Genomic DNA, 16594 nt, shown 5'->3' on the forward strand with positions numbered 1-16594 from the left:
GCTTGTGCTCTCCACGTATATTGAATCTCACATCAGCTTTGACTACTTCCATTGGAAAATTTGAGTCTTTCAACCCAAAATCTCCATTAATTCCCCGTCAACATAAATCTTTCCAATCTTTAATAGTATTAATTATTCCTCTAATTTTTCTTCATTAGAAGGGGAAAAAGAAAAATGGAAACCAAGTAATAGCATATCCTTTTGAAGAACCAAAACCAAATGCAAATATTTCCCAATAACAAACTAGTCACAACGTTATGTTACACACCATTCGCAGGTTAGCCAGGCACCCCCATTTCCTGTCCCTGACCACTTTTTCTTGTCATCACATTCCGACTCCGACTCTCAATTGCATGCTTCACCACCATTATTCAATTTCCATGGAAAATGATGCGCGCAGACTTTTCGACCAAAATCCCACATCCCGAAGCATAGGCTCCTGGAACATGATGATCGCCTCCTACCTTCAAAGCGGCCAACTCCGAAAGGCTCAGGACTTGTTCGACCAAATGCCAGTGAAGGACGTAGTTTCGTGGAACACCATGTTGTCGGGCTTACGCAAAAGTAAAAACCCACATGGAGTGTATATCTGTTTCATACAAATGATGAGGATCGGTTTTAGACCCAACGACCATACAATCTCCGTGGTAGTCAGCGCGGTGTTGAAAACAGAGTTCATCGTTTTGGTCCCCCAAATTCACGTTTTTGAAGTAAAAAGTTTGGCACCTAACCCAAATGTGTTTGTCGGGTCGGCATTAATGGTAGGGTATGCGAATCTGGGCAATCCGGTAGCTATGAGTAGAGTGTTTGATGAGATTTTAGAAAGAGACGTTACCTCTTGGAATGCATTGGTTTCGGGTTATATGGAAATGGGGTACACAAAAGAGGCTCTGAGAGTTTTTGATGCCATGCCGGAGAAGAATGTAGTTTCTTGGACTAGTTTGTTAAAAGGGTACATTCATAATAGGATGATTAACAAGGCTCGGGATGTTTTCAACAAAATGGGCGAAAGGAATGTGGTTTCTTGGACCGCAATGATTAATGGATATGTGCAAAACCAGAACCTCGTGAATGGTTGGAAGCTTTTTCGTTTGATGTTGAGATCAGGGACTATTCCTCCTAATCATTTTACGTTTTCAAGTGTGTTAGATGCATGCGCAGGTTGTTCTTCGCTTCTCATGGGCCAGCAAGTTCATACAGGGATTGTAAAGTACGGGATACCAGATGATATCGTCTTGTCAACCTCGCTTGTTGATATGTATGCAAAATGCGGAGACACTGACGCAGCATTTCGAGTTTTCGAGGCCATGCCTATTAAGAACTTGGTGTCATGGAATTCACTAATAGGAGGATGTGCTAGAAATGGCCGTGCTATGAGAGCATTGGAGATGTTCAACAGAATGACAGAGACCGGCACTAAACCTGATGAAGTTACATTCATCAACTTGTTATGGGCATGTGGGCATGGAGGATTGGTTGAGGAAGGAGAGAAGCACTTCGATTCCATGGTGCGCAAGTACGGCATCCTAGCAGGGTTGGAGCATTATGCTTGCATGGTTGATCTTTATGGAAGGGCAGGTCAGCTAGAAAAAGCATATAAATTGATCAAAGTGATGCCATTTGAGCCAGATGTTGTTGTTTGGGGTGCATTGCTTGGAGCATGTTGTATGTATTCAAGTTTGGAACTTGGTGACTATGCTGCCCAGGGAATTAAGAAGCTGAAAGATGATCATCCTGCTATCTATTCAATGCTTTCAAAGATTCACGGTGAAAAAGGTGCCTGGAGCAGTGTAGCTGAATTGAAGGGAATCATGAAAAAGAAGAATGTTATGAAGCAGACTGCAGGCAGTTGGATTGTCTCTGATTTTGGCAAAAGATGATCTGGCTTGGGGTTTTCATCTCCCTTAAAGCAGCATACATTAAGTGTTCCCATTTATTCTATAACTCCTTTTATTAGGGGTTGTAATTCAAATTTCATCTTAATTCATTATGGAAATTGTTTGGGATTATGAAAAAGTTACGCGTTAGACTAATATTTCTAGAGGTTAATTTCATTATCGCCCTAAAAAATATAACAGCTGTTTTCAAAATGACATTTTCAAACCATAAGTTTCAGCTTCTAATTGGACAGGGTGGCAGCAAATGCGTCCAAATCATATTTAATTCATTCTTTCCCCACCGTAAGTGCTAAATACCTAACATCTTGCTGCTAAATAACAGAATCCAAACAGATTGAAAAAGTTAGATAAGTTACAAATAAGAGTCTAAAATCTACCGTAGGAAGTGGTACAGAACATTCCCAAATCCATTTTCACCGACAACTGAGCTCCAGAGACACAAAATGCATAAAAATAAAAAGATCAGCTGTCAGAGTTGCCCCATCTAAGGATAATCGATACCCAAGAGTCCAACTTGTAAGCTTATTTTCTGTTCTTGTTCTCCTCCCTGTCTTTCTCTCGCTTCTTATAAAGCCTCTCAAGAACTCGCTTGGCCTCGCACTGAGGAAAGTTATCCATATCATAGTAGTGCGGTGCTATATCAACTAGCCTGTATACCAAAAAAGTCTGGATATTAGGATCAGAAAAATACAGGCTTTTCAACACACAAGTACTCCCGGGTACAGCTGGATCAGTCTTGATCTCAGAGCAACAACCAAAAATACAGGTTCTAATCAAAAGCACTCCTAGGTAAATGAAATTTTTAATTTGATTGGATTAACAGGGCTTTTGAAAAAAACTAGGTATATAACAATGAAATAAATTGATAATGAAACCGATGCAACAGAAGAAACATTGATTGATGCAACACTAACCATTCACCACGTATATCTGTCACTGTGCGTATAAAATTCCTGGTTGTTAACACATACTCATTGTAAATAACCCACTCTGGCTTGTGATCTAGACAATTTGAAGGATGCAAGTGCACCACCTGCAAAGTAATGCACTTATTGTGTAAGTGAACAAATCTCCTCACAAAGCCTAAGATAGAGATTGATTAAACAATAATTAAAATTGGTCAAACAAGATAATGAAATCATTATACATACTTGGTTGTCTTTCACTGTCAAGTAGTGTCCAGTGCGTTCCAGATGTGCAACCTGCATGAAATATCCAGCAAGCATGGCCTTTCTTATGTTGATGTAGTAGTCGCGGCTGTTAAAATCCGTACTGCATAACTTGAGGTTAAACCTGGCCATGATGCGGACTAATTGTTGTCTCACATTATCAGCAGCCTTCAGAGCCCTGTAATTGACAAAGTTGTCGTAGCACCAGTTTGCATCCTCATCTGCATAACATCCATGATAAATGGGATACTAATTCCAAAATAGTAGTAAACTCAGCATTCACTGGGCAGTATAAGGGAGTTGGGAGAAGATTAATCATATGTACTTACTATTTTGCTTGTAAGCATGATACACATTCAGAAGCGTGAGGTGATCTCCATCGATGTGCCCAAACCTAGCTTTTGCTTCATCTGCAGCTTTTTGAGCCTCCCTAGGCCGGACAAAGCAATTGGGTACTAAGACAGAAATTGGTTATCACAGAGGAGGCCCACGGTAGGTCAGCAGATGCATAGAGGCGAGACAACACCATTTGCTTGATGAGATAATACTGAGAAACTGCAACTATCTGCATCAGCACTTGCTTAGAAATCCGATGGTGCATGCCAACCGGGGGCATGGAACCCAGACAAGACAGTTGCTGATGACAACCTAATTTGACACAGTACTACTCTAACTACATGCAAAAGCACTTGCATAGGCATGTAGCATAGAGGACACATAAGCACATACAAGTTTCGGCTCATGTGCCAGTTCATCAGGCATGCATTAAAGAATAATGAAGCCCAAGACAATCTACAACTCTGTAGATATGACTCAAGACAGACACAACAAATAAGGCAACACATGGGAGAGAACATACCTGAAAGCATGGCAGAGATCGATAGAATTTCATTCGAACAGTTGAACTCAGGGCTAACAACCAGCATCTTTGACATTTGAGGATCTAAAGGAAATTCACTCATAATTTCTCCCAGCCTCGTCAAGTTCCCATCATCATCCAATGCCCCTAAATAATTTAATACCTCTAGTGCCCGCATCAATGTCTCAGGAGCAGGAGGATCCATAAAATCAAAATGAACCAAGTCATCAATTCCCAATTTCTTCAAAGTAAGTACTGTGTTTGCAAGGTTTGATCTCAATATTTCTGGATAGGTTTGTGGCTGAAGATCATTATGGAAACTCTTCTCAGTGTATAGTCTAAAGCACTTTCCAGGCTGAGTTCTTCCAGCACGCCCTGATCTTTGATGTGCACTTGCTTTAGATATTGGAGATACCAACAACGATTCAACACGCACTCTTGGGTTGTAAACCTTTTGCTTAGCAAAACCAGGGTCAATAACATAAACTATACCATCTATGGTCAAAGAAGTTTCTGCAATATTTGTTGATACCACAATTTTCCTTCCAGGAGGGCCATCCTCTTGCTGGGGTGGTGGAGCAGGATCAAATATTTTTTGCTGCAAGGCAGGAGGAAGAGTTGAATACAGAGGCACTACTTTAACAGGACCAACCTGGTCCCCAAGATTCTGAATTTCTTTGTTTATTTTACGGCATGCATCTTCTATTTCTTCCTCTCCAGTAAGAAAAACAAGTACATCTCCTTGAGGTTCACACATATGTATCTGCACAACGGTCCGAATTGCTGCCTCCAGGTAGTCCCTTTCAGGTTCTTGGGTGTAAAATATTTCAACAGGATGCAGCCTACCAGGAACCTTCATAAGTGGTGCACCAAAGAAATAGCCCTGAAACTTTTCAGCCTCAAGAGTTGCACTCATCACGACTAGCTTCATGTCAGGTCTATTTTTCAATACTTCCTTTAGAAGCCCAAAAAGAACATCTGTAGCCAAAGTTCTTTCATGAGCTTCATCAAGAATAATCACTTTGTAGCGTTCTAGCAATGGGTCTGTCATTGCTTCTCTTAGAAGCATACCATCAGTTAAATACCTACACAACATAAACAACAGCTTATGTTAACTACCACTTAATTCATGAGTAACTCACATATAACAATCAAATTTATTATAATATTCAAAATATGAACAGAAAGTATGTTCTTAAGATTAGAAGCATACTTCAGAACTGTCCTTGCACTACTGCAGTCTTCAAAACGGATGCTATAACCAACCTCTTCTCCAATATTCACATCCATCTCTTCAGCAACACGTCTAGAAACTGACATTGCAGCCACTCTACGAGGCTGAGTGCATGCAATCATCATTTTTCTCCGTTTATCAGGAGCTTCTATATCAATAGCATCCAGAACAAACTGAGGAATCTGCAAAATAAAGAATCTTGCTGCAATCAACAAAAATGAACAATCTACAAACAAAAAGAGCACTACCGGTGTAAAGGTAGAAAAAAATGTTATCAAAAGCACCTCTTTCTGAACTAACCTGAGTAGTTTTACCACTGCCAGTCTCACCAACCAAAATTAGAGTTTGATTGGACTTTAGAACCTGCAAGAACTCTTCCTTTTGGTGCCAAACGGGCAAGGTCTTCCTCTTCTCGAGGATTTCATAGTACCTTTGTGAGTAGGGTTTTCCAGTCCAACTATTGACCAGACTATTTCCGGTATTGTTGTTCATAGCCGCTCCACCACCGTTAGACTTGACAATCTTTGCTGAGACCGAGGTCTCGTCAACCACATCAAACAAACTAACCTTCCTCTTCCTCTCTGTACCCATCAATCAAAAGCCTCAAACACGCCTGGACGGCACATATATAGACAATAGATTAGCCAACAAAATACAAAGGATAATAAAGAAATATTTGAGTACTCATTGAAAATATTCTACAAAGAAATTAAGATCTTCATTATGAAGGTAATCACAAGAGTTACTACAAACTTATTTACAAGCTACAATTTAAAACTTTCTGGGCATAGAATTCGTTTAAACAAAATTACGAACTGGGTACAACTTGTCCATCGGATGAGAACTGGCATGGCAAAGGATGATTTTACAGTTATGTGGGTTAAACATTAGTCAATTATAATATATTTCAGGGGGTTTTAGCTGCCTAGTTCAAATTCTAAAATAAGCCTCTCTTGCTCTCATTGGTATACTTTCCATCAGGGACCCAAATCAAATCAAGTATGTATCAGATTCAAATCTTTAAAAAAAAAATTTAATAATAATTAAGAAAAATAACAAAAACAAAAACCAACTTCCAAATTAATAACAACTTCGGTGAAAGGGTGGTTCCGGGAAATAAAAAACCGCCGAATGCAAACTTGAAACTATTACGCCAAAAAGTTCAAAACTCGGAAAAATAAAAAATAAAAAATAAAAAATAAATGGAAAATATGAAACAAACTGGAAACTCACCGATTGGATTTAGGGGTATGGGAGAGGGAGAGAAGAGACCGCAAACACCTCCTTGCACCGCTATTAATTCACCGCTACAACGTCAACAAACCAACCACACAGATTGGGGGAGCAGAGGGGCGGCGTGAAGAAGAAGAACAAAATTAAAAGAAAAGCCGAACTTCCCAGAATTACGGATTAGTCCCTCCTGTTTCTATTTTTTTCCCTGACGAGGAGTCCCTTCTTGTGTTATTTAGAGCCCTTTGTTAAACCGACAAAGTTTAGGTTTTAGCGGTTGAAATCTTTTGGGCTTTTTTTTATTGCTATTCTCCGTATTAAGCCCCAGCCAACTGGGGGAACCTAACGGGGCCAATTCAATGGTCATATATTGGGCCGCTTTTGTTGGGTTTTTCATTTAGAAGAAAGCTGACCAAATCCTAGCCGAAAAATTATTTCTGAAAAGAACATTGTAGCATTTTGTCCAAAACATATCTTCTTCTTCCCCTTTTTTTTTTTTTTTTTAATTCTTTACTTAATATCCATCCAAAACGTATTGATAGAATATGTTACAACATAATAACCATTACTAAGACTATCAGCCAATTACAATAATAAAAACAAGTACCAGTTTTTGGATCCATTTACATGTTTTTACGTATTTTCCCAAGTGGGCTATTCAGTCGAAGGCTATCTAGTTTATGCACTCTGCAAGTGTTTCGGGTAATGAGGTCATAGCTGGGCCATTAAGCTGGACTGAGCATTTTTGGGCCAAAACCAAATGTTTAAGAGTTCAAGCTCTCTGGAAAATTCTATTTGCCGTGGCATTTTTACTTTATACACTTTCTTGCAATGGAAATTTCTGAAACCTCAAGTCATTTTCCTAAAATAAAAAGGGTGTATAAAGTTAATTTGGTAGTGTAAAAAAAGTGAATTTAGTATGGAAAATTGATACTGTGGAAGTGAAAAGGGTACATATTTCTATATCGAACCAAAGTATTCTTACCATCGAATAAATTTTTCAAGTAAAAATATGTAGGTGAGGAAAGAAGATGCAAAAATGCACTACGTAGTTAAATTTATAACCAACAATTGAAGTATTTTGGAGGATGGAACTTGAGACATAGCGAATTGAATGTGTATTTTGTGGTGGGATATATGGTTACCCGTGGAAAAGCTTTGGGTTTGGTTGGTGGGCAAGCGCATATATTTTATACAAATAAAACAAAAGGTTGACACATTTTGGGCTGTGCTCACCAGGTGTGTTACCAAGTCCCTCCTCCACCACTCCCACCACCAACCCCTACTTCAACTCTTAAATAGTCAATTTAATATTATTGCACCATAATATTCTTTCTTCTTTCTTTCTTAATGATATATACATGTTTTTAACTTTTTTCTAAAATTATTATAGAAGCTAGCTACTAGATGATCCGTAAGTGTAGTTGATACCACCATAGACCTTACACATTAAATGTATGGGCGAACTATATTTACAAGTATAGACAAAGACAAAGAACTTTAGCGGGAAAAAAAAAAAAAAAAAGACAAAGACAAAGAAATGAAAACTTTCAATTATCAGGCAATTTAGATTACTACAAGCAAGTAATTAACCACTTTGACTCTATAATTACAAGTTTCATTATCAGTGTAATATAATTAAATATTTCCTTTCAAACTCAACCTAAGTCTCTTATATTATATTGCCAAAAAAATAAAAATGTCTCTTCTATTATAATATTACTTCAATTTTCTGAGGCCACCTAATGTGATGTGGTAATCCACCGCTCCGGATCTCAAGGCAAGACTTTTGGTTAAAAAAAAAAAAAAATTAAAAATCTACAGAAATTATAGCTCCATTACTCTAACATGTACGTATATACATGCATGAACAAGAAAAGTTATATATGTGTCTGTATAAGTGCTTTGTCCTAATGTAGACAAGTAGGCTGACGAGGGTGGCCCTTTGTCTTTAATATACATACAGATCTAGACTGAGTGCATGTAGTTATATTTAACTAATAACAATTTATTATGTATAAATCGTATCCAAAAGTTTGTAATATTGATCATGTATATATATATATATATAATAAAAATTCTCAACTTCCACATTGGGAAGCAAAAGAGATGTGATAACAAACACTAATTAATTATTGTTATACCTTCCATGATTGTTCTTGCTCTCTCTCTCTCTCTCTCTCTCTGTGTGTGTTCGGCATGCAACAATTATGCACAAATATATAAACAGATAATATAATATATACTTAATTAATCATAAAAGAATAAAAATCTTAGTTAGAGTTGGAGATAGAGGGTGATCTTTCGTATCTTTTAGAGTTGAAGATTTGTTATATTGGAAAGTCACATGGGGGAGTTTGAGTTGCAATATTTGAAAATCCAATTCCAAATGCGAGAACGTACCTACACTTAATATATTTCGGATAGGTAGTTAGAAGTTATGGCTCATGAATTAAATGATACCCCCATCCAAAAACCCACTTCATAATTGATAAGATTGAGATAGAGAAAACTGAAAAGGCTTTCTGCAACTCCAAGCCTAAGCCCCAGTACTATTATTGAACCAAATATTCCATGGACTGTCAATTTACATATATACATACATAGCTACATTCAGACTGGGTAATTACACTACGCTATCACTACCCCTTAAGCTGGCTTTTCGTCTATACCCCAAATCCAAGTTTTTCTACCTACTATCAAGCCCCACTAATCTAATCCTAATATTATGGATCTCGTCCCTCAAATTGACTGGTATTTCATTTTCTTGCCTGCTGGTGCTAAATTTGTTGGTTTTATAATATAATAAATTGACAACAATAAAAAGTAGATCCAGATCAGTTTTAGACGTATGTAACTCACATATAAAGTTGTTTACATAAAAATATCTTGCGAAAGATGTCCACAAAATGGCGGTGCATGTCCCTCTCCAGCCAATTAATTATTTGTCAATTGAGGATTACTTTCTTCCAAAATAATTTAATTTCATTAAAAATAAAATGATCATGAAAGAAACGTTTAAAGGAATAGTAGAAATATCGAGAATATGTACGTGTATGGCTATTATAGGAGGCACCTGGCATGTGGGAAGCAAAAAGTAGTACTGCCAGGTTAATTTTTGACGTGGAACATGTGATATTTATGAATCCAGAATGCTAGCTAACCTAGACAAGACTTAATCAGTTTGCATCCCAATACATAATTAGTAAAATTTTGGAGCGTCAAAGTATACTCAGCATTAAATCCAAAGTGACATGCACAAATGACTCAAACCTACCCAATAATATATCATCCTTTTTTATGCATCAAAAAAATTATTATATATAAAATTCAAAAAAATATATGCCCAAATGAAGTTATCATCATCAAATACTAATTTTTAACCATATTATTTATTATGTTCGACATATGAATTCACAAAAGTTTGTAAAATATATATATATATATATATGTATGTATGTATGTATGTATGTATGTATGTATGTATGTATGTATGTATGTATGTATGTATGTATGTATGTATGTATATACAATACCACAAAAAAAAAAAAAAACCAAAAAAGACCAAAAAAAACCAAAAACAAAAACAAAACAAACGAATAAGTAAACAAAATTTTATATATAGTGAGAGAGAAAAAGAATATACTAGATTTATATTTCCTTTTCCGCTATGACTCGCGACTCTAATTGATCATAAACTAATGCAGCTAGCTTTTGAAAAACAAATAACGCAGCAACAAATGAATTTGAAAGGGTAAGTGCAACATCATATCCACACGAACTGCCATTACAAGACAACTTTTAACGTGGCATCTTGGTGATATTACACACGGAAAATATGGGGTTTTAGCTAGGGTTTTTTTTTTTTTTTTTTTTTTGTCCATATTACTTTGTACAAGTTATCCCTTCGTTGCCTGCTAAAATCAAGTATTTGTCTCTCCTTGTAAGTTTTGTTCGTTCAAATCCCAAGGCTTTGCCAAGCTCACTTTGCACGTAATTAGCCACTTCAAATCTTGAGGATGAATCATTATTATTATTACCGTCATAACACCCTGAAGACAACCCCAAAACCTTGTCAAGTAATTGGACGGTGTAGATTGGAGCTGGGTTCATCAGGAAGAAAATGGGGTCCAAACACTTGAGCCCACCTGCCGTTGTGCCGTGGAACATGCTAACGTGTGTATTAACGGCTACAGGAACAATTTCTTCAGTAATTTCTGAAAACAAAGGGCTAAACCTCAAGAGGTATGGTTCTCTACATGTAGTTCCCTCGGGGCAAATGACCAAGTCCCCTTGACTCAACAACCTTTCCATTGTATTTGCATCCTTATCACGGTTCCTTGTCAAACGGACGGTCTTGATTGGTGATATTATTTCAGACATTCTACTTAGGCTGTAGGTGAGGGCGATGAGATTGGTCTTCAACGCGAAGGCAAGGTAGAGAGGGTCTAGTAAGGTTCTATGGTTGCACACGTAGAGAAGACCTTTGGGCTTCTTCTTCTTCTTCTCATCTTTCTCGCCTTCCTCAATAATTTTGGTTTTGGGCTTAGTGACCGTCAAGCGAAGCCCAGTGAAGGCTAACAACGGGGACGACATGCCGTATGGAAGGGATACGGCAATAAAAATCCTCAAAACAGCAAGGGTAAACCCAAATGGTACCCACATCAACATTACAAGAGTTTCAAGTGGGGTTGGCCTGAGAGCCAATCTGCCGTCGTGGAAAATAAGCGGCTTGGGGTACTTTTCTCTTGGTAGGTTCTGCCAGCTCCTCTTATCCGTGTTGTTCACTAAATAAACTTCCTGATAATTAAATGCAACAAAGTTTTTAGTAAGCGTCACATTTTAATTCGAAAGCTAGCTAACCAGACAGAGAGAGAGAGAGAGAGAGAGAGAGAATTTGCCATGTGTCTATATAATTATATTTAAAAAAAAAAAAAAGAATAATAATAACAGTAATAATTAATTAAATTAATTGACGACTTACCTTGCAATAAGAAAACAATTGGTAACGATCGGGAAATTTGTTGAAGCTGCTAGAAGTGATGCCAATTATATCGGAACCCAATTTCTTTTCTGCAATAATTTCCTCCATAAACGGCGTAACTTTCTTCCTCTCTTCCATGAGTCCCAAAAAGTAACCACGAAACACCTTGAGTTCTCTCCCAACCACGAAATCAATCTGCAAATAATCTCTCAAGAAGCTCTCCACCATGACTACTGGGAAATTGGTCACAGCAACTTTCTTAGTACCCCTTTGGACAATTTCAAAGGCTTCCAAGCAAACGTCCTCTAAGAAGAACTTAGGCAACACAGCACTCCCAAGTCTAAAGCTCTCCTTCTTGATCCCAAAGAAGCAAACCATGACCATTATTTTCAAGCCCGTTTCTTGGTCCACCAAACAGATTAAAGGGTATAGAAGGAAAAGAATGAAAGACCTAAGGAGACCTCCAGCTTCAAACGCCACAAGCATGAAGTAAGGGAAAAAAGACGAGGATTTTAGAAGAGCTCCTTCTACGTTGAAGATTAGTGTGTGGGGGTCGGAGAGATCTGATCTGTGGACAGAGGAAGGGTATTTTTGGTATTTCAAATGGGAGGTTGCAGCTCCTGCATGGCTGTTGCTAAAAGTCTTCCGCAAACTTTTGAGTTTCCCGAAAAGAATGCGATAGAAGAAGAAAAAAAATGTTTCGAAGAGAAAAGCTTTTCCCATTTTGGAGTTTGGATTTTTTTTTTTTTTTTTCCTCCTTTTTTCTCTTTCTTCTTTTTGAAAAAGAGTTATGGAGTTTTTTTTTTTTTTTTTTAAGTGTTTTTTTGAAAGAAGTTTGTGTACATTTTTAGCATGGTGTTTGTGTTCTTATATACAAATGGGGAAATAAAAAAGCCCTCGTATTTCAACTTAATTACAATAGTGGTATGTTGCTCCCAAAGTGCCTGCCAACCATAGAAGAAGGGGGCGGGGGGTGGGTGTTGGCGTTCCATGCAATTTCCTTTGTATAGATGGTCCATGTCGACACTGTCTTGCACAGGTTGAAAAATAGAGATTAACATGCCATAAGATATACCATGCACCAAAAAAATATAAAGCCTTAACCAAATATTTATTAAACTGACTGTGATATAGCCACTGTTGACTGTTTCGAAGAAAACAAAAAATTGGTAATTAATCAATTTTATTTTTCAATGATAATTTGTTTTTTCTTTTTCTTTTTGAAACGATGATGAGGAAATATGTTCGCGCGTTTTTCTGACTGCAAAATTAATTTGACTCAATTTATCTGTTTTCCCTAAAACGAAAGAAAAAAAAAATGGAAAAAATAAAAGAGGACAGAGGAAACAGCTAGCCTTAAAGCGTGCGTTTGGTTGATATTATTTATTTCTTACTTCCTAATAAGTACGTAGTTGGTCTCTCTCTCTCTCTCTCTCTCTCGGATTCTTAATCATGGAATTTTTTTTTTTTAACAAACATTACCAATTAAACCAATATAATCTGATTCATCATAGAAATTAAAATAGTTATTGTCTTTCGTTTCCAATAAGTTTTTTGAGGCAAGTCTTGAAAGTTGAAATTCTATATTTGTATGATTAATTAATATGTAAGATATGCTTGACTTCATCAAATTAATTATTAGGAGCTAATATTGGGAGCTTTTTTCTTTTCTTATTTTTCTTTTTCTTTTATGAACATGATAAACATTTTTCTACTTTTTTTTTTTTTTTGGGTAAATGATAAACATTTTTCTACTTGCTTCTATGGTTGGAGTATGAAATCACATAAAAATTAGTGAATGTTAAAACTTAAAGGCAAAATGATATGGGTTTCGTGTTTTCCTTTTAGTTAATTGGGTTTCCTATTAATATTGTGGTACGTAACCTAATGTATATCGTCTCCTCCATTTCCAATTGGAAATTTAAATTTCACCTTGTTATTTCTGTACTCTTTCATCAAGTATTATAAAATGAATTACAATAAAACTTCTCTATAATCATATTGTTGGGACAAATTAATTTTATAACTTTGAGAGAATTATAATTTAGTAAATTTGTAATTAAAAATATTTTGGATTTTACAAAGTGTTTATATCATCGAGTTACTATATAGCAGTAAGTTTATAGATGTTGAATAATTTTAAAGAATAAATTATTCTTCAAAGTAACTTTACAAAAATATTTTATGTTATATCGTAAAATACTTTTTTTTTTTGTAATATATAGAGAATTATAAATATGTAAAGGTAAAGTTTTTTTTAACACGATACGTAAAAAAATCCTAACTTATTAAAATATATCATTTATTCTTACTTATAATAAGTCCAAATTGAACGTAAATTTTTTTATGACTAAACAAAGATTATTCCAATATAGAATATTACAAAAGGTTTTACCGTATACAAATATACTTAGCTAATTAAGATGTTAATAGTAATTTGTATGATAAAATAAATAAACTTGCAACATATAGTAAACAAAGACATGCTCCTGTCTGTACCTTATTCTTAAAAGTAAATGATTTTAATTAGTCACGAAACCACTTCTTTTTGCTAACCAAAAACCAATGTTTTTATTTTCTTAATCCAGCTCCGGCCTTCTTATAGTTGTAATATTTTTCAAAAAATAACTAAATATAAATGAAGAAAGTACGATTATTTATAAGCATTAATTCGAACCCATAAATGTAAACTGCCTCTGCAAGATCTTTTGGTAAATCGAAATTAAATTTACTTCATCCGTTTCTAGAATATATAACTATTGCTTCTAGTATACCCTCTCTCTTTTTTTCTTTTCTTTTTTTTTTCTTTTTTTTTTTTTTTGAAAAAAATAATCGGTCCATTTTCTAAGAAACCTCTATTTTAATCACTTAAAATTATATTCTCAACAAGAAAAAACAAGTCTGAAATTATTTTACCCGCAAATTAATCAAATAAGATTTCAAATTACATATATAACTATATTATAAATGAATATTATATATATATATATATATATATAGTTATGATTTGATAGACTATTTAGCTAGTTCGTTAATGTTGGTTACATAAGGATAAGAATCGTAAATCTTATATTGTAATTTTAATTTATAGCATTTTTTATTTTTATTTTTTAATAAATAAAAATATATTAAAGGAAATTAAATTATTTAAAATAGCCAATAGAGGTGTAAATCACACTGAGTTTTTTAAAAAAATAACAAAGTATACATTTACTTTTCTACCTTTATTTAATATTATGCCATATTATTGCATATCATGTATTATAAGGTGAATTAGGTAGTATATATTAGTTATATAAACTATAATCTACCTGAAGAGTGATCATATAGCTGATGATGGTAAGTGTGTTGATTTAATTAAACTTCTGGGGCACACAAAGAAAAAATAAATGGACATAAAATTTTATGGAGGGGAAAAAAAAAAGAAAAATAAAATATATTGATGAAACTGGTGGTAGATATATAAATGACATAGGACACGACAAGGCCTTACCAAACTGGGTATATAATGCAGATGAGGGGCCTAATTCCTTAAAAAGTGATCAAAACCTTACGGGGATACGATAGGTAGCAACTCATAAGAACATTTAAATTCTCCAATTAATTGGAAAAATAGTTGAGCAGCAAAGCATATATATAAGAACTTTGATATCAATCTCTCTAAGACTTTTGACCGAATGAAATGGAAATGAAGAACACCGTAGGCGGTTGGGAATTTGAGAGGCAGGTAAAATTATACTGTTGGTGGGTATAAAATTCCATTTTATGTATCCAAATCACATCAGAGATCCGCTTCCATTCAAATTGGGCTTGGGTCCACTACTTGGTTTGCATGGGGATGGTCCACATCAAAGATAGTTGGGCTTACGTGGACAATCTCCTGGCCATAGACCATGTCTACATTTGGTAACTGTAAATTATATGGATCCTCAATCCTCTTCCTGTTCTGTGGCCATCAATATTTAGATCCGACTCACTCCACAGCCTGGATGGATTTGATGGTGGGTTCACATCCCCATATTACTCCACATTCGGACAATTGGACATTTGGACCCCACTTTATTTTATTTTTTTAATTAAAATGTCTTTTCCGATTTTGATTTCTGTTTTACCATTTTTCACTTCAATCCTGTTACAGTGTAATCAGTAAGATAGATATTAAATTCGGCACGTACGAAACCTTATTATTACCCTTTAATTACCTTTCCTTTTGTAACACTTTGATTGCATTCAGGAATACACGTGTTTTGGTTGATAAAAAACAACTTGCTTATCTCACTGCTATATGAGTATTTTACATTTGGGATGAATGCATTTATTTTATGCTAGAGAACTATAACACATTTTTTATCTCATCAAATAAAAAAAATATTATTGACATCGTTCCATTAACTATTATATTTTTTATTAAATCATTCCAATTGATAATGAATATAAATTTTAGCCCAAAAAAAAAAAAGAACATCTATATAAATTGCCAAAAAATAAGGGGATAATGTGAGAGATAATTTATTTTATTTAAGAGGCATACTATAAACACATCATGTAGAGAGGATGCAAATGCAATTTGTGTGTGTGTGTGTGTGTGTGTGTGAATATAGGGGATGCATTGGTAATTATACTTCTTTTTTTCAATTACATTTCTCACTTAAAATACCATTTGAATGGACGTAATATTTATTGCAAAAAAAAGCACGTAATATTTTATTAGCTCTTTAAACGTCTCCATTGCACTGATCTAAGAGAAATGTAAAAAAAAAATATATATATATATATATATATATATACTAAAAAAACAAATAAAAAAACAAAGGAGAGTAAGTTCAAAACAGCTAATAATATAGGATTGTAGTGAAATGCAATTAGCCCATAAAGTTGTCGTATTTAGATTACATGATTCAATGGAAATGTGCAATATATATATAAACTTAATGGAAATGTGTAATATATATATATTTTTATATTTTTATATTATTCACGGACCAACAATAATAATATTATTGTTATTATTCACCAAATAATAATAATAATTACAAATGAGCTGTATTAACCAAAAAATATATATATAAAAATTACGAATGACCTGTTCCGATCTAGTTACTATCGCATGCCTTGTCGAATCAAATATCAATACTTCCCAAAAACAAAAAAAATCAAATATCAATTGCGTATTCCCTGAAACATACGCACTTACACAGGTGCTCAGTACCCTCCGCTACG

General features: G+C 34.9%; 3 protein-coding genes across 5 annotated transcripts; 1 reads left to right on the forward strand and 2 right to left on the reverse strand.

Annotated features, from left to right (window-relative positions):
• The first annotated feature begins 96 nt into the window (after positions 1-96).
• LOC107426142 (pentatricopeptide repeat-containing protein At2g13600-like) lies at positions 97-2358 on the forward strand. The gene has a single exon (XM_016036244.4). It carries the CDS (start codon positions 258-260, stop codon positions 1878-1880), a length of 1623 nt encoding a protein of 540 aa, XP_015891730.3. The 5' UTR covers positions 97-257; the 3' UTR covers positions 1881-2358.
• On the reverse strand, positions 2208-6604 carry LOC107426140 (probable pre-mRNA-splicing factor ATP-dependent RNA helicase DEAH2). 3 transcript variants are annotated; one of them, XM_016036239.4, is made up of 8 exons: positions 6394-6602; positions 5461-5773; positions 5140-5342; positions 3927-5011; positions 3397-3522; positions 3050-3288; positions 2813-2931; positions 2208-2547 (listed from the first exon to the last, which is right to left on the reverse strand). In XM_016036239.4, exons 2-8 carry the CDS (start codon positions 5749-5751, stop codon positions 2421-2423), a joined length of 2190 nt encoding a protein of 729 aa, XP_015891725.3. In that variant the 5' UTR covers positions 5752-5773; positions 6394-6602; the 3' UTR covers positions 2208-2420. The 3 variants fall into 3 exon arrangements, 2 of the variants coding, with proteins under 2 accessions (XP_015891725.3, XP_048336122.1); XR_003057347.3 differs by lacking the exons at positions 2208-2547; positions 2813-2931 and having other exon boundaries at positions 3241-3288; positions 3397-3622; positions 6394-6604; XM_048480165.2 differs by lacking the exons at positions 2208-2547; positions 2813-2931; positions 3050-3288 and having other exon boundaries at positions 3422-3632; positions 6394-6604.
• Positions 6605-9990: 3386 nt separating this feature from the next.
• On the reverse strand, positions 9991-12209 carry LOC107426107 (probable glycerol-3-phosphate acyltransferase 3). Its single transcript, XM_016036206.4, has 2 exons — positions 11375-12209; positions 9991-11190 (listed from the first exon to the last, which is right to left on the reverse strand). Exons 1-2 carry the CDS (start codon positions 12095-12097, stop codon positions 10276-10278), a joined length of 1638 nt encoding a protein of 545 aa, XP_015891692.3. The 5' UTR covers positions 12098-12209; the 3' UTR covers positions 9991-10275.
• Between the last annotated feature and the right edge of the window lie 4385 nt (positions 12210-16594).

The sequence above is a fragment of the Ziziphus jujuba genome, chromosome 9, assembly GCF_031755915.1.
Source record: "Ziziphus jujuba cultivar Dongzao chromosome 9, ASM3175591v1".
Taxonomy (NCBI): domain Eukaryota; kingdom Viridiplantae; phylum Streptophyta; class Magnoliopsida; order Rosales; family Rhamnaceae; genus Ziziphus; species Ziziphus jujuba.

Coding starts and splice junctions, on each gene's coding strand:
- LOC107426140 (XM_016036239.4), bottom strand. CDS start 5,751: ATGGGTACAGAGAGGAAGAGGAAGGTTAGTTTGTTTGATGTGGTTGAC. Junction 5,343..5,460: donor GCAGTGGTAAAACTACTCAG/GTTAGTTCAGAA, acceptor TTTATTTTGCAG/ATTCCTCAGTTTGTTCTGGA. Junction 5,012..5,139: donor AGTGCAAGGACAGTTCTGAA/GTATGCTTCTAA, acceptor TATGTTGTGTAG/GTATTTAACTGATGGTATGC.
- LOC107426107 (XM_016036206.4), bottom strand. CDS start 12,097: ATGGGAAAAGCTTTTCTCTTCGAAACATTTTTTTTCTTCTTCTATCGC. Junction 11,191..11,374: donor AATTGTTTTCTTATTGCAAG/GTAAGTCGTCAA, acceptor TTTAATTATCAG/GAAGTTTATTTAGTGAACAA.
- LOC107426142 (XM_016036244.4), top strand. CDS start 258: ATGTTACACACCATTCGCAGGTTAGCCAGGCACCCCCATTTCCTGTCC.